The sequence below is a fragment of the Rhinolophus sinicus genome, linkage group LG05 (genome assembly GCF_036562045.2).
Source record: "Rhinolophus sinicus isolate RSC01 linkage group LG05, ASM3656204v1, whole genome shotgun sequence".
Lineage (NCBI taxonomy): Eukaryota > Metazoa > Chordata > Mammalia > Chiroptera > Rhinolophidae > Rhinolophus > Rhinolophus sinicus.
In genome coordinates, this window is record NC_133755.1 from 25,968,446 (window position 1) to 25,986,839 (window position 18,394).

The 18,394-nt window shown below is 41.8% G+C and overlaps 1 protein-coding gene across 1 annotated transcript in view; it reads left to right on the top strand.

Annotated features, from left to right (window-relative positions):
- The window catches only part of GALM (galactose mutarotase), a 46,413-nt gene extending 40,835 nt beyond the window's left edge, over positions 1 to 5,578 (top strand). Inside the window, exons 5-7 of the mRNA XM_019742276.2 lie at positions 1,894 to 2,035; positions 3,544 to 3,718; positions 4,338 to 5,578. Of these exons, the coding sequence (XP_019597835.2) occupies positions 1,894 to 2,035; positions 3,544 to 3,718; positions 4,338 to 4,415 (395 nt within the window). The 3' untranslated portion in view covers positions 4,416 to 5,578. The remainder of the gene's footprint in view (positions 1 to 1,893; positions 2,036 to 3,543; positions 3,719 to 4,337) is intronic.
- Positions 5,579 to 18,394: the final 12,816 nt, after the last annotated feature.

The window sequence follows — 18,394 nt, forward strand, 5'->3', positions numbered from 1 at the left end:
CTGCCATTTTTTCACCCATGAACTCTCCCATCTGCCCCCCTAGGCCGACCCAGTCACACTGCCTGTCTTCTTTCTTACAGTATGCCACTACTGGAACATTCTTCACACTGTGATTATGAGTGGCTCATCTGCCCATTCCCTCCTCCAGACTGCAAGCATGGTCCATGTCTCATTCATCAGTGTAGTGTCCCTGCCCAGAGTGCCTGGCATACAGGAGGTGTTTAATAAACGTTTATCGAGCAAAAGTGTGACCAGCTGAATGGTTCCTACTTTGTTACTCTGGCTCTAACACATTCCAAGGATGTGCTGGCAGAGAAGAAGGAATGGTGCCGTGAAGTAACTGGTTTGCTCTCTGGGCTTCCTCACTTCCTTAACTGAACCAAATTCAAAATCTTTGTGTACCCTGTTTGAAATGTCTCAGCCTAGCATCTAGGGAAGAACAGCGCTGAGAGTAAGGAAGAGAATGAAAGGCGATAAAGCAACGGCGCACAATTTTCGGAACAATGTAAAACCCATATTACAGCCTCGTGGCAAACATGCCTAGAGAACTGTCTGTTAAGAAACGCTCCCTCTGCCTTCACTCTCTTGTTGAAATGACTCACAAAATACCCCGATTTCTCTTTTTCGCCCACAAAGCCCTGTTTACTTTTTCAGTAGTTTTAGTACAGTGGAGTATGTGGCAAACTATTTGTACATGTTTTATCAACTCTAAGATGCTATCAGTTATAAAGTTCACCATTATTTCCATACCATGAAGAAAGAAAAACCTGCCAGTTAAATCATGACATGTGATTTCAGAGATTTTAAAATCTGAAAAGGAGTGTCTTAAATTGATGGAATCCAGTATGTCTATATCACTGGTTGTCATTTGATATCAAATGATGTGGGTCTCAGTTTCCTCGTTTGTCACATGAGCAGTCTGGACCGATGAGCCCTGAGAACCCCTTCTGGTCCCAAGACTCTTGAGTTCTGTAACACCATGAAGGGTTGCGTGCTGACCACCGAGACGGGGCGCCTGTTCGTGTTCCTTCTGTGCTCTGCCTTTTAAGAGTTGAGGGTCCTCACATTGCAGTGTCCACCTTCAGGACCCCTCACCCATCCATGTCATGGTGAGAGGCTTCAGGATGTCCCGCCTTGATAAGAACCAAGATACTGCTCTTAGAGCTTGAGGAATCTGGCTTACACACACACGCACACACACACACACAATGCTTGCTGACTGGAACTTCTCCAGGAATCACTCCTGGAGACACAAAGCTTTCATTCAAAATATTGAATCTAAAACTGGTAAATAGTAGAGTAATCATACATCCCAGTTTGCTCTGCACTGTCCCAGTTAACTCATTTGTCCCGGTGTGTTATGATGAACAGCCCCCACTCCAGTGCAGCGTGTGTCTACAGGCTCATCGGGGAAGTGATTGGAAAAGAATGGTTGCCCGTGTTCCTTAGGCTAATAATGGCCGACAATGGTTTGAGAATCGCTAATCTCAGGGACATTTTTAGTGTCTGGGTAGCCACTGCCAGGTGCTAACGCTTGGTTATGAACCCTGGGATATTTCAGCACTAAAGTAAGAAATGTCAACACGGTGATTGACTCAGTGGTTAGGACAACTGTCACCCTTTATCCAACTTAGCCCTTCATGGAAATTATGTTTCCTTGACTTTTTTGTACTTTTTTCACACTTGAATGATTCTGAATGTTATTGCTACTGCCTCTTGCCATCAGTAGTATCTTACAGGTAAGTAAATCCAATAATTCATTCTCCTTAGGAACTGGGCTCTCATCTCCTTTACAAATTGAAATGAAGGCTGAGAGGGTAGAACCAGTGGGTCTTTAGAGCACCGTATTTGATTTGGCATTTATCATCCTGTTTTTCTGCCTTTTCCTACCAGGAGAAGTTGTACCCGTACAAGGAACTGCATTTGACATGAGGAAGCCAGTGGAGCTTGGAAAACACCTGCAGGAGTTTCACATCAATGGCTTTGACCACAATTTCTGTCTGAAGGGATCTAACGAAAAGCATTTTTGTGCACGGTAGGTACTTTTCACTTCATGCCTCTGTCGGGAAGAAGAGATAGCAACCCCTACTTGGGGAGCTTTTCCTCTGGCCATATCAATACCAGTTACTATGCTACAGAGTCCATATACAATATCCCATGTATTTTCAAAACATAGTCCACAGGTGAGCTTTGTAGAATTCCTTCCCTTCCCCCCCATACCATTTTCCCCAGCCCCCGCCTGGCATCCTGTCTCTCTTTGCTCCCACTCTCCTCCACTGTGTGTTTTTTAGAGCCCATTTTTTGTTAGAAGCCTTACTTCTGGAGCCCTCTGTGCTTTCTTGACTTGTGACGTTTTCCCTACACACGTCCATGGAAGGTTGGAAGCTGTGCTTGTCTGACACTGCTCCCACCTCCACCGTGGGCTGCTGGGCATTTGTGTGCACGCTCTCTCCTCCTCACTCTGTGAATCCCTCATCTCATCCACCTCATCTCTGTGAATCCTTGCCTCTACCCCCCCCCACCTCATGCCATGCTTGGCACTAGCAAATAATCAATACATGTTTGTAGAATGAATGGTTTTTCAATCATGCAGAGAAAATGATTCAAGCTCTAGTAGAAAGAGAACTTCAAAAGCCTTCTTTCCCTCAGAGCCTGAGCACCAATCCCAGTGGTGTTCTCCCAGCTCAAGCCTGCTTTCCTCCTCTGCGCTTACTCACTGTTCACATTTCTCTTCCCACTGCACCCACCTGAGGAGACCTCCTGCCTTCTCTCCATTATTCACCTCTAGGCCCTCCTCTTCCCAAACAGCTTTCCCTGAACCTCTTGGTTAACTATGCATTGTGGGGATGTTTTACTTCTCGGTGAGACTGAGAGACGCAGGCCTTTTTTATCTATATCCTTTTGACACCAAGTACAAGACTAAGTAGGTGCTCACCTCTGTAGAGAACTGGTTAGAAGAAAAAAAAAAGGAAATAGTGAACCTAGCAGAAACCCCCAGCAGATCCATTCTAGGCGGACAGCTGACTAGAGCACAGCTTGCTTTAGCTGCTTTGACTTAGAAAAGCATCTCTTCTCTTTCAAAAGACAGAACTGCTTGTTTCACCAGGCCAAGCAGAGAGCTCCAACTCTTTGAGAAAGAATCCCAGCCCCCTCCAGGACCCTAAAACTGCCTCTCTCCAACCTGGCTACCACCAACATACATACATACACCCCTGAGTCTGTTTTGTCCTTACCCAATGAAGCCAAGATCAGAGTGATAAGTTGACACACACAAACACAAAGTCTGTTTTGTCCTTACCCACAGAAGCTAAGATCAGAGTGACAAGTTGCTACTGAAGACCGTTAAAACCACCTGCTCATGCCTCACCTATGAGGCTATAAGAATTTCCCGTGATGCTCTTTCTAACTTCGTCTCCTCCATGTATCTTGTCCCAGCTCTGTGGCTGGGTCTGATTCCTATAGCAAAGCTGCTTCCAGTGTTTATCTGTCCCTGCCTGCTTTTCTGCCCTGGACCTATGTATATGTGGCTTGGTTTATCTCCAGGGTCCATCATGCTGGAAGCGGGCGGGTACTGGAAGTGTACACCACCCAGCCCGGGGTCCAGTTTTACACAGGCAACTTCCTGGATGGCACACTGACGGGCAAGAGTGGAGCAGTCTATCGCAAGCACTCGGGTTTCTGCCTCGAGACCCAGAACTGGCCTGATGCAGTCAATCAGGTAAAGCCGCCCATCAGACGGGGTTGTGTTCAAGGTTACACTACACGATAGAGGTCACGACACTCAAGTCAGGTCTGTATGATTCAAAACTCCATGTGCGTTCTCTTCTCCATGTCATGCTACACAGAGAAAACACTCGGCCGAGTTACTAGCATGGCATTGATGTGGTTTTTTAAAATCTCTTATTTGGTACCTTCAAATCTTCATTCAGTTTAATATTTCTCCTTATCAATACCTACTCATTTTCTGCGACTCCACTTTTAAGATGACCCTGCATATCTTCTTTTCCTTCTGCTTCCTCATAACTTTTTCTAGCTGTTGCCTAGAGTAATGCTCTACAAAGCGCCAGCCTACAGGACATTTACAGGCTGCACCAGAATGTAAATCAACACACTGCTTCTTTAACCCAGAAAGTCTTGCTACGATAAAGTGTGCTTAGTGATGTAGTTGACTTTCCTTCTGGCTCAAGTTTTTTATCTCACTGCAAACCAACAACAAACAGTTCTTACACTAACATCTGGTTCACAGAGCTGGTCTAAAGACCAATCCAGAAGCCATCCTGGCTAAGGGTGCAGCCTGGGCCGGCAAAGTGTAACCTGTGCTGTTTTCGCCTTCACAGCCCCACTTCCCTCCTGTGCTGCTGAGGCCTGGTGAGGAGTATGAGCACACCACCTGGTTCAAGTTTTCTGTGGCTTAAGGAAGTGTAAAGACATGACCTGCTCCCGAGCCAGTCTGGGAGCCCCTGCAGCAGCCTGTCTACTGTTTAGAAAGGAGATGAAAATTTAGACGCTTTAAAAGTGATCCTGTGAATTAAAATCATACCAGTGGTAGATGTCATGATGATCAGTCTGAATATTGATTTCCTTCTCCAATGACTGGCTCCAGGCCAAGTCTAATGACCAACTCTATTCTCTGTGTAATCAAGCCCTAAGCCCTCACCCTAACCCAAAAATGGTACATAGGCCCCTTGTACTGTGTTGGCTCTCTCTCTCCACGTTGCCTCTTTCTTTTCTACTTTTCACCCCTCCTTCCTTTGAGCCTACTCTCTCATTTCTTTTCTTTTTCCTACTCCTTTACCTCAAATCATCTTGCCCTTGTGCAGCACTTTGGAGTTTTAGTTTATACTATTATATACTAGCAATCAGTTGAAATAAAAACAAACAAAAAACACCTGCACCTTTAGAAGACTCTCAGTTCCTTCACTCATCTTTAAATCTGTTAGGCATGGACCTTTGGGAAATGGACTAAGTATATGGTATGTTCTGGATTCTTCTATGCTCTCCAGTACGACCCCAGCATCTTCCTAGAGGAAAGCTACCGAACTGGCAACCTACTGAGCTTCCCATATTTCCTCTTTCTTGGCAACAACAACAAACCATTTTATAAAATTCATTTCAGCATGAATTTCCCGAGTACTTATTTTGTACATAGTTCTCTGCTGAGTCTTTTAAAGGATTCAGGAGGTACTAAGATCAACTCTGTTCCCTCAGGGATATCACAGTCTCTCTGGGAGAGACAAAACTGATAGTAGCAATTAGATGATGCAGAATTACACCATGACAGAGCTTGGGAGCCCTGAACATGAACTTGGCTTCTGGCATTTACTACATGGGCAAACAGTCTAGTTTCATTTGGCCTCAGTTTTCTCACTTGCAAAGTACTTTGTTTTCCTCTATTCTAAAAAAAGAACTGTTTTTATAAGCCACGTCTAAAGTATCTTATCAAGTAAGGATATTCACCTTTAGGGCAGGTGAAAGAAGTTACTGGTATTTTAATTAGTTGTGTTAATGAAAGACAATAAAGAGGCTAAGTTTGATTGTCAAACTATAAATCTGATGAATAAAATTTTAGAGAAATTGATCTTTTGTGGCAGCAATGAGTGTATCCTTTTTCATGAAACACACACATAATAGAGAACTTTGATATGCTGGAAAAAAGACCCTCTACATAGTTATGAGATATGCAGAGTATGACAGCATGTGAGCATAATTGTGGTATTTTATGATGGAATCACTGAAGATGTCAGCAAGAAACAAATTTTACTGTCTAACACCTGGATACTTTGTTCATATTGAGGTTGTGAAAACAAACATGGTATTCAATATGAAAAACATCATATAACTACAGAGTTATTAAAGCCTTGTTGAAAGTGCAAATATCCACTAAAATGCAACACCACCCCCTCCAAGAATAAGTCTGCAGGCCCCCAGGAGTCCATGCTTTCTTTACCACACAACCCCCTACCCATACTAGACTAGTGCTGTATTAGAAATTCTGAGTTCTAATCCTTGTCATTGATTCAGTTCAATGATCTGTGAATTTCCTGTTTGTTTCAAATTCATAGGACATTTAGTTTTTATCATTAGCTGTGGGATTTTCATTTTTCCAGTTTCCACTCACTTTGCCTAACAAGGTAAGATGTAATATTAAATAACTGCACACATGTTGCTGTAAAGACTAAACTAAGATGGCATGTTGTGGACGTTGAATTGTGGTTGTTAGGTGACCAGTGACAGTCCAACCTTAGAAGACTAAGGGAAGTTAGTGCCAGTGAATCAATGGATAGTTTGCAAAAAGTAGAACAAGAAAGAATGCAGAATTACCAGAAGACAGAAAGGAAGCACAGAATATACCCTGTTCCCTAGCCACTTCCCATTATCAGTTGTAACCATTTTAAACAATTGAATCACCAGTTTGTAGTGGGCTATTTGGACAGTTTGACAGGAGTGCAATCCTTTTCCAGTCGAGGCGTTTATCTTCTCCAAGTTCCAACTTCAACTCAATTACTCAAACCATAATTAAAGTCTCAGATGCTTTGGGTAGCACTTCAGTTGTAGCTAAATAAGATAGTCAGCAAATCCTCTCCTCAAAAAAGCAACTATAATGCTGAAAAAAATGACAAAACAATTTTGGTGATCTGGAAACTGACCAAAAGCAAAATAATTTGAGATGTCTTTATGTTTGAAAAACTGCTGAACTTTGGGTCAGAACAGTGGGAAACTGACATTCTTGCCTGGGGCTGCTCCCTTTCCCCTGTTCCCGCCAGCTCAGTCACTGTGGAGGTTCTGCCAGGGCAAAACAGAACATGAGGACCTGCAGGTTGCTATGGTTGAAGGGAGTTCACTCAATTTGGAGTGGTGGGTGATAACCATGCCCCAAAATCTTTATCAAGAGAAGTAACAATCTTGGTGCTATGTGAGCACAACGCTAACAGCTCTATTAGCCTGAGGTTGCAATCATGGTTGAGGCAAGTAGATTTCTGGCTAATCAGGGGCTGCACACATGCATAGAAGAAACCAGAGAGGGTCCAAGCTATTCACACACTCCTGGCCAACTCTGAGGCTGCATGCTTGTGCAAAGAAAATTAAGAGGGATTCAGCAAAAAGTAAAAGCCAAGACAGACTTGAAAACAACCTAAACACTGAATTCACTCCCTACCTACAAACAGATCCATCAGCAAAGGGAAAAAATCTGACTGGTTGAGGTGTTTCGAACAACTTCTGTCCGGTTATGGGCTGACCACTAAGCTATGCAGACACAGAGCAACCCTCTAGAGAGCTGAGCTTAAAAATAAATATAAGAATGTTTTTTAAAATAACCAAAAAACTGAATAGAGATTATAAAAAACAATGCAAAATTTTGAGGTTGAAATATACAACAAATGAGAAGTTCACTAGATACGCTCAGAAGTAGATTCAAGATGGCAGAAGAAAGAATAAATGAACTTGTAGATTGATAGAAATTATTCAATCTAAAAAAAGAGATTGAAGAAAATGGGAGAGAACCTCAGAGACCTGCGGGACAACACAAAGCGCATCAACATATGTGTAACCGCAGTCCAAAAAGAAAAGGAAAGGGACAAAAAAAAAAAAATGTCAAAAAATAATTTGGGCACCAGATGGCTCAGCTGGTTAGAGCACGAGCTCTTAACAGGGTTGCCAGTTCAATTCCCACATGGGCCAATGAGCTGAGCCATCCACAACTAGATTGAAGACAACAAGCTGCCGCCTGGCTGCCAGTGGGGCAGCAGTTGACTCAGATGGTTAGAGCACGAGTTCTTAACAACAAGGTTGTCAGTTTGATTCCCACATGGGATGGTGGGCTGAGCCCCCTGCAACTAAGATTGAAAATGGCGACTGGACTTGGGAGCTGAGCTGCACCCTCCACAACTAGCTTGAAGGGCAATGACTTGACTTGGAGCTGATGGATCCTGGAAAAACACACTGTTCCCCAATATTCCCCCAAAAAAATTTTTTTAAAGAAAATAAATAAATAAATACAACTGGCCTATTCAATCATCCTAAAACTTAAAAAAATAATAATTTGGGCAAAGAAACTCCCCAAATTTGATGAAAACTGTTAGTCTGTACATCCAAGAAGCTCAACAAATTCCAAGAATGATAAATACAAAGAGTTCCCCACCTAAATATATCATATTTAAACTGCTGAATGCAAGAAAAAAAATGAAAGCAAGAGAAAAATTACTCATCACTACAGGAGACCAGCAATACAATTAATATCTGACTTCTCATCTCAAACAGTGGAGACCAGGAGGCAGTAGAATGACACAGTCAATGTGCTTAAAAACCAAGGATTCTGTGTCACCCAGAACTACTTGTCTAAAATAAAGGTGAAATACAAGGAGAGATCCAAGATGGCGAAGTAGATATACACTGTACCTGCTTCCTTCTGTGAACATATTAAAATTGCAGCTAAATTATAGAACAATCAACCAGGAGAACCATCTGAAGTCTGGCTGAACAGTACTTTTATAACTAAGGATATAAAGAAGACACGTCGAGACTGGTAGGAGGGGTGGAGATGCCAAACAGGCTGGCCCCAAACCTGTGTGTGATGGTTGAGAACTGGGATATCTCGGCCATAGAGGTTCCCTCCAGAGGAGCAAGACCCCAGCCCCACACCGACCTGCCCAGCCTGAAGTCCTTGTGCAGGGAAGAGGAGCCCCCCCCACACACACACACACACACGTGGCTGTGAAAAACAGTGGGAATTCCAACCATCTGGGTCAAACAGGAGGCTGCAGGAAACCCAGCCATCCTTGTAAAGGGACCGCACACAGATTCACTTGCTTGCAGGCACTCACCTTGGGCTCCAGCAGAGGGACAGTGACTTGGAGGGAGTCAGAGGCATAGAGGGAGCAGACTGAGGTGTGTGGTTTTGAGGATATGGCTAGAGGACGGTTGCCATTTTCCCTGTGTGGAATCCTCCTTCCGTGAGCCGTGCAGGCGGCTGCCATCTTTAATGTATTGAGCCCACCCCCTACGTTTACGGCCAAATCTGAATCTGGTTGGTCTGGTGAGCCCCAGGGCTCCACCCTGCTGACTCACTGGGACCTTACCCCACCCAAAGTCCCCAATGCTGGAGGTACTTTCTCAGCAAGCAGCCAGCCCCGCGTGCATTGCACTCTTTCTTGGGAAACTATCAGAGTCCACAGACTCCAGACGGGGGATGACTGGCCTCAGTGTGTTCTGAGACTTTTCCTAAGTAGCTCCAGGCTCAGTAATGGCACCAAACCAGAATCTATATTAACGTGAACACAACTCTTCTCACTCTAGTGACTCCCTGGGACCCTGCCTCACCCATTTGCATACCACACGAGGCTTTATCAGTGGCTGAACCTTAAGGGAGCTGGCAGGTGGCAGCAGGCATCGGGGTATCTGGGCATTTTGCAGAGCTACCCCAGGCCCAGTACTTGTGGCAGCAGTCCTCAGTTCACAGCATGGTCTCTTCCACATGCCTCCAAGGTTAGAACAGGTAGCATACAACAGTGGATAGCTTTGTAGCTCTTACCAGGTATCCCCTGGACAGTCACAGGCAGTGGGTGACCTAGGCCTGCACAAGAGCCCCTCCCAAAAGGCCTCAGAACCAACGTACTTGGAGGTTGGCTTCAGACCACAGCAGAGAACCACCCAATTAGCCCCACAAGTGGGACACCCAAAGGAGTCTCAACAGGCACCAGAGCTCGCTGAGGTGAATCCCACTCACTGGGGTAAGCACCCCGCACAAAAGCTTATAAGCTGTGGACACGGGCAAACCCCACAGCCAATCAGCCTGAGGGGCAATCCTAACCACTGACACACCAATAGCAACCAAGGCTCAACTATAACAGGAAGGCACACACAACCCACACAAGGGACACTCCTAGAGCATCTGGTGCAGGTGACCAGGGAGACTGTGCCACTGGGCCTCACAGGGCACATGCCACATAAGGCCACCCGGCCAAGACTGAGGAATGTAGCAGATCTACTAACACATAGAAACAAATAGAGAGGCAGCCAAAATGAGGAAACAAAGAAATAAGTCCCAAATGAAAAAACAGGAGAAAACTCCAGAAAAAGAGCTAAACAAAATGGAAGCAAGCAACCTACCAGATACAGAATTCAAAACAATGGTTAAAAGGATGTTCAAGGAATTCAGTGAGAACTTCAAAGAGATAGCAAGCATAAAAAGGATGTAGAAACCATAAAAAAGAACCAGTCAAGAAGTGAAGAATACAATAACTGAAATGAAGAATGCACTAGAAGGAATCGCCAGCAGAATAGATGAAGCAGAGGATAGAATCAGCGAAGACAAGGTAGCAGAAAACACCCAGTCAGAACAGCAAAAAGAATCCAAGAGTGAGGATCATTTAAGAGACCTCTGGGACAACATTAACACGTTGCGTATGGCGGGGTTTAAATCCCTCGTGAAGATTCTCGTGATCCATACGCAACGTGTTAAGTGTAATATTCGTATCATACGGGTACCAGAAGAGAGAAAGCAAGGGACTGAGAATGTATCTGAAGAAATAATGACTGAAAATTTTCCTAACCTGGCAAAGGAAATAGACATACAAGTCCAGGAAGCAGAGAGAGTCCCAAACAAGATGAACTCAAACAGGCCCACACCAAGACAGATAATAATTAGAATGGCAAAGGTTAAAGACAAAGAAAAAATCCTAAAAGCAGGAAGAGAAAGGCAACTAGTAAATTATAAGGCAGCTCCCATAAGATTGTCAGCTGATTTCTCAACAGAAACTTTGCAGTCCAGAAGGGACTGGCACAAAACATTTAACATATGAAAAGCAAGGACCTACCACCAAGACTACTCTACCCAGGGGTGGCCAGTTAGCTAGAGCGTGATGCTAATAACACCAAGGTTGCTGGTTTGATCCCCACATGGGCCACTGTAAGCTGTGCCCTCCTCAAGAAAATTTTTAAAAATGCTAATACTATTAAAAAAAAAAAAAAGACTATTCTACCCAGCAAGGCTATCATTTAGAATCTAAGGACAGATAAAGAGATTGCCAGACAAAAAAAACTAAAGGAATTCCTTATCACCAAACCAGTAATACAAGTAATGTTAGAGGGACTTAACATGGAAAAAAAAAATCAAAATTATGAATAATGGCAATAGCTATGTATCTATCAACAATTACTTTCAATGTAAATGGATTAAATGCTCCACTCAAAAGACATAGAGGGCTGAATGGATAAGAAAAAAAAACCACCCTTATATATGCTGCCTACAAGTGACTCACTTCAGATTGAAAGATACAGACATAGAAAGTAAAGGGATGGAAAAGTATTTCATGAAAATGGAAATTAAAAAATAACACAAAAAAAAGCTGGCGTAGCAATATTTATTATATACCAGACAAAATAGACTTTAAAACAAAGGCTACAAGAGACGATGGACCCAGTCATCCCACCTCAGGGCATTTATCTGAAGAAACCCAAACGCTACTGTATCGAGGTGACATGTGCATCCACATGTTCACTGCAGCATTGTTTACAATGGCCAAGATGTGAGGCAGCCTGGGTGTCTGTTGATGGAAGAACGGATAAAGAGGAGGTGGTGATACATATATACAATGCAATACTGCTTGGCCATGGAAGGCAATGGGCTCTTGCCATCTGTGGCGGCATGAATAGACTGGGGGTATTGTGCTGAGTGGAATGTCAGACGAGAAAGACAGATGCAACGCGATTCTGCTTATATGTGGAATTTAAAGAACAAAATAAACAAAACAGAAACAAAGTCATAGATAGAGAACAAGTTGATGGTTGCCAGATGGGAAGGGAGGGTTGGGGGTGAATGAAAAACGGCAAGGGATTAAGTTCAAATTGGTAGTTACAAAATAGTCATGGGGATATAAAGCATAGGGAATATAGTCAATATGTTAATAACTATGTATAGTGCCAGGTGAGTACTAGTCAGGGAGATCATTTCTTAAATTATACAAATGTCTAACCACGATGCTCATCACCTGAAATTAACATAAAATAATACTGAATGTCAACTGTAATTTTAAAACTTAAAAAGGGGGGGAATGGTGAAGGGGAGTAAGAGGTCCAGATTTCCAAGTATAAAGTCAGTCATGGGGATGTAATGTACAGCATAGGGAATATAGTCAATAATATTGTGATAATGTGGTATGAATCAGATGGTTGCTGGACTTATCATGGTGATCACTTGTTTAGGTATATAAATGTTGAGTAACTGTGGTGTACCCCTGAAAATAATATTGTATGTTAGCTATATTTTAATAAAAATGTTTAAATAAATTTAAAACATGAAAGAATTCATTGCTAGCAGCCCTGCCTTACAATCAATTCTAGAGGAAGTCCTTCATGCTTTAAAGAAATTAAGATGCTACCTCAAATCCATGGAAAGGAATTAAGAATATCAGAAATGGTAAATATGTGGGTTAATAAAAATAGTATATTTTCTCATTTATTTTTTAAAACATTGTAGAAAGCAATAATTATGGTATCATTGAGTTCATAATACATACACAAAATATGACAAGTTCGCAAACTTGTTGCAACGATGTGTTTTTTATATCAGAGGGATTATTCATTATGAATTTGTACCAAGTGGACAGTTAACCAAGTTTACTTTTTGGAAGTGCTGAAATGGCTGCGTGAAAAAAAGTCAGACAGCCTGAACTTTTCGCCAACAATTCATGGCTCTTGCATCACGACAATGCACCAGCTCACACGGTACTGTCTGTGAGGGAGTTTTTAGCCAGTAAACAAGTAACTGTATTGGAACACCCTCCCTACTCACCTGATCTGGCCCCCAATGACTTCTTTCTTTACCCGAAGAAAAAGGAAATATTGAAAGGGAGACATTTTGATGACATTTAGGATATCAAAGGTAATATGACAGCTTTGATGGCCATTCCAGAAAGAGTTCCAAAATTGCTTTGAAGGGTGGACTGGGCGCTGGCATCAGTGCATAGCTTCCCAGGGGGAGTACTTCGAAGGTGACTGTAGTGATATTCAGCAGTGATGTAGCACTTTTTCTAGGATGAGTTCATGAACTCAATTGTCTGACTTCGTATAGCACAAGGGCGAAAATATATTGGAATAAAATTTCTGTATTTTACCAGAATATTAATCTGAAATAGATTGTGATAAATTAAGATGCAACTAAGGAAATAACTGAGAAATATAGTAAAAAAAAAAAAAATCAAGAGAAATTAAAGTGCTACGCTAAAAAATATTTAATGTAAATGAAGGCAGTAAAAAGAAGAGAAAACAAAGAGACATAATAGAAAACAACAAAATGACAATTTTAAATCTAACCATATCAATAATTCCATTAAATGTAGATGGTTTAAATAGCCCAAAAGGCAGTTTGTCAGACTGAATTAAAAAGCACAATCTAGTAACTAACTATATACACCAATAGGCTGAATGTAAATGGATGGAAAAGATATACTATACAAACAGTAATCTGAAGTGGCTATTTTAATATCAGATAAAATAGACTTTAAAACAAGAAATATTACTAGACAGGTATTTTTATAATGACAAAGCATCAACACATCAGAAAGAATAACAATTATGTTATATATGCACCTGACAGAGCCTTAGATACTTTGAAGCAATAATCGTGACCAGTGGCCATGCATGGAGTAGCTTTGGAGTTAGGCATAACCCAACAGTTCTGGTAAATACTGATTCAAATTTCCTGAACAGAATGTTGTTTTTTCCCCCAGGTATTTCTCCAAGCACAGCAATCTCTACAGGTATTAACATAAAGTGCAGTTTCTGCCTTTTTCCTAAAAATGTTCTATTCCAGCCTAGTCATTTGGTTAGAGAAAGGATCAGAGAAACCTGGAAGACACAGAGAACCTTGCTTTGAATCACAAGAGTGTGACTAACTTTCTTACTATAATAGCAATAAGCCAGGCTAATCTGTCCAATACGTAACTAGTGAAGTAGGAGCTGGCTGACATCAGCCCCTACAGCAGTTTTCAATTCTGGTATTAAGATCACCCCGGGAGTTTTTTGGATTTTAATGGCCAGGCTTCACCCTCAGCAATTTTGATTTCATGAGGCTTTAAAGCTCCTTGGGCGATCTTAATATATAACTAGGAATGAGAACCATTGCTCTAGCGTAAAAGCTTTCCCTATTATTATCTCCTAACATTCACTAATATTATAGGTGCATAAATGTGTTCAGCTAGAATTTGCCCTCTAGCTTTATGAAGCACTTTCAAGAATGAGTCAAAGAGAAACAATCTTTCCAGACCAAAAATTTGTCTTGGTAAGGCCCTGGCAACCCTACCAATAATCCTGGCATCCAAGATCTTCATAGATCATTATTTTGAGATTGTAAATATTTGAAGATAAATGTAAACCAGGGGTTGGCAAACATTCTCCGTAAAGGGCCAGAGAGTAAATATTTTAATCCTTATGGGACTTACAGTCTATTTTAATTACTCAACTCTTGTCATTGTAACATAGGAAGTCAATACGTAAATGAATGAGCATGACTGTTTTCCAATAAAACTTTATGGATGCTGCAATATGAATTTCACATAATTCTCATGTCAAGTATTACCTTTTCAACCACATAAAAATGTAAAAACCACCTTAGCTCATTAGCAGTGGGCCAGCTCTGGCCTGTGGGCCCTTATTTCCTGAATCCTGGTCTAATAGCCAGCACTCTGAAACAGAAACATTAAAACATAGTGTACCCGAGCCCAGGAACTCTGTTGATTGTCCTGACAATGAATGAGATAAAATGGCCCATCTACCTTTACCTCTGCCATATATATTTTCTTTACAGCCACATTTTTTATTCTTGGCAGTGAAAGGATTCATTTTCTAGAATCCCTATTTCCTGAAGATATGTTACAACCCAAAATAAAAACAGGGTCTTTGTACAGGATCCCATCCAGCACCTTCAAGCTTTAGTCACTAAGGTTCCCTTTAGTCAGGGAATTTAGGTGGAGAGGATATATATAACCTTAGGCAGCTGACAGTCGTATGAAATGAACGCTAACACAACGACTTGACCTTCCTTACATGGATTAGGCTGACTCACCTGGGCTCACCAGCTTGGGGCAGCAAATCTGCAGAGAACTTCCTGCACAGAAAATGTCCACACCCTTTCTGAGCAGAACTCTGAGTTAACGGGTAAGAGAAAAACTTTGCACTGGAGTTGCAGACTAGAGCTGGGCATTATAAACAGCAGCCTAAGGATCTCAATTCTCTGCAGGCAGATTGAGACAGGAGTCAGTCTGACAGGCTAAAGGAAAATGTGGGCTGATTACAAAAAGTGATTATAAAGGTGTCACAGAAGAGAGGAGGTTCAAGTTTTGTGCTTGGTTTAATAGGTTAAAATTCATTCATTCATCCATTAACTCACTTTTTATTCACCAAATATTTAAGTATTAGTAAGTGCTAGACAATGGGGAACAAGGCTTAGTACCTCCTGTCACAGTCTGTCTTGTATCTGCAGAGACATTAACAGCTGGTTCCACTGTAAACAGGTGTCCCACTATGGAAGAAGTTTAGTGTGTTGAGAGCAATGGAACCCAAACCAGATTTCTAAACATGAAAATTTTCCAGAGTGGGGGGAAAACATTTTACCACAATTTTTAAAAAACTATGCTGAAACATTTTTCAAGATTGGTAAAAACCAGCTTGGTAGCCCACCATGTGGTCACACTGTGTGGGCCATGGTATGGGGAAACAATACACATTGCCACCAGGGCAAACTAACAATACCCAGCATACACCCTTTGGCCCAGCAATTCTACTTCTAGGGATTACCCATCATATGCAGGGTCACATGTGCAATGTGTTGTACAAGGTTATTCACTGCAGCATTGAACTAGGAATTAGAAACAACCCTCGTACCTATCAATAGGAATTGATTCCTGTTACTCTGCTCAAAAAATCAAGGAAAAAGTGAGTCCTTTCTAGGGCATATGAAATCCAATACAATTTATTGCCTCCATCCCCTGCTTTCTCATCCATCTCTTCCTACTCTGTTCACTTTCTATTGGCCTCCTTACCCTCCAGCAACTCAAACCACTTTAGGACCTTTGCACTCAGTGCTCTCCGCCTGGAACACTTTCCCCAAGTCCACGTGGCTTACTCCTTCACTAGCTCAAGTCACTATCAGAAGCCTCCTCAGACCACCCTTTATACACAACAGCAACCAACTCGCAATACCTCTTCAACTCCTTCGTAATTCTCCGTATCAGTTACTACCCATCTGGTATTTGTTCATTTGTCTCTCCAGAATTGAAGCTCCAAAGAATAAAGACTGTTCACTTTACTTCTATGCTAGCAGTACCTGGCAATATTGAAGGGGCACAAGTTGTACTGCATAAATTATGCAACACCCAGACAAATAGTATGCATGTTTAAAAAACTTCCTTATATGAAAGATCTCCAAGACATTAAATGAGAAAAGCAAGGTGTATATATTTTGTGCTGAAAGGAAAAAGGAGAAAATATGTATATTTGCTCAGGCTTACAGTGGTTACCTTTTGGGAGCAAACTAGGCAGCTGAGCATCAGGGTTAGGGAGCCTACTCCCTGTATACACCTTGAGTATGCTGCCAATTCAAAAAATGAAAAATTGAAAGTAGGCTGGGCCAGGGCTCTATGGGAAAAAGCATTAAGTTTGAGAAGTGGCCTTAACTGACTACTGCATTCCATGTGCTCCAGGATTATCCTTCTATCCAGCATCTTTTCCCAATTAAATCTGGAAAAACTGCCAAGATAACGATGGTATAATCTACAAAGGGTAGGAACATGGGTTGTATCTAGTTTCTATATTCCGACTTTTCCATAAAGTGATTTTGCTTTAAAGGAGCAGTAACTCTTTATTGATTAAAAAGAGCAAGGGCTTTAACATCCTAGGCAGGATTCAAACTTTTCCTACCTCCGAGCAGGTTAACAGTACAGTTACCAATCTCTCTGAGCCTACTTCCTCTTCTGGGAGCTGAGGTTAACAATACTATTTTGTTGTGGGGATTAGGTGACAATGTCCTTGGATATTTTTACCAGAACTACAATGGTAAATCTGTAAGATGTGAAAAAAGTATCAGGTTTGAAACTGCTTACTGATGCTTTATCCCTTCAAGATAACTGTGGATAACAGCTTTTAATACTATACCATAAACCTAGGCACCTCTGCCCCGTTTCTTTGCCGTCACCAGTTCTCACCACCCTCCCAAACACCCTACCCAACCTCTGTATCTGTTACCTTGACCTTTGCTTCAGGTCTTTCCAACTATACAATTATATATACATCTTGTAGGTTATATAGCCCTCCCTCCCAAAGGTCTTTAAGCAACCGCTGCTCACTAAGCCAGTTCTAATGAATTTCTATTATCCTTCACTCTGGTAACTCTGCCAACTTGCCAGTTTTAGAGCTTCCTATTCCCGTTAGCACAATATACATCAGAAACCGCGTTCTTTCAGACTTCAAGATAGGCTAAACAAAGATGACAGCCACAATCCTAATGCCACCATTCATTTAAGGAAGTTTTAAATTGATGGCATTTCAAGACCCTCTCAGGTTTTGTCCTCAGAAGGGGCACTGCAAGATGGTATGACACTTTCCCTTGATACTTAGCCTAATTCAAAGCCCAAGGGACAGCTACTGAAGTCAAGGGTATGCATTACTTATCTCTATATCTGGGTGAGAGGACCAAGATAAGGTTCTATGCCCAAAGCACTCAGTGCCTGATGTGTTATCAATTAGATAATCAGAGCCAGGTTTAACATTTAGAATGGTTGAGTCTGGAGCAGCACTTTTCAGATCAGTCACATAATCAATTTAGCATTCCCAACCTCTAAAAATAGAAAAGTGCACTGCACCAGTGTATCATTTAAGATGTATACTAACACAGGCGTGCTGAGTTGCAGGCAATGGTCTGAAAGGTGTTTGCCTAGATACCCAGGTTTCCTTTTCCGATTAGGGTAGAACTTTGTGCTTGTTTTTTAAAACAGTTCTTGCCCCTATAACTCCTGCATATCCTTTCATACTAATCTCTAGCACACCACTAATCCATCCCAAAGTTACACGATTAATGATTCCTACACTTGGCTCAGAACTCCCACTTCCAAAAATTGAGTATCAGGATTGTTTGTTCTCTGCATTTATTGTTGAGTAAACTTATCTTTATATAATACAGAACAATTAAAGCTGACCAAGTGCAACAAATGAACCTGCCAATTATACAAAGCTTTGTGTCAACCATAATTCAGCCAGTTTTCAAAATTCCAAAAACAAAGTATCCAAACTTCCAACAAATGGGGCAGACCAGTAGGCAATGCTATCCAATCTTTGCTAAAGAAGCGTAAGGAAATGGACATGGGCAGATACTTGTGCCACCAGCATTGGTCATTTTTTGCAT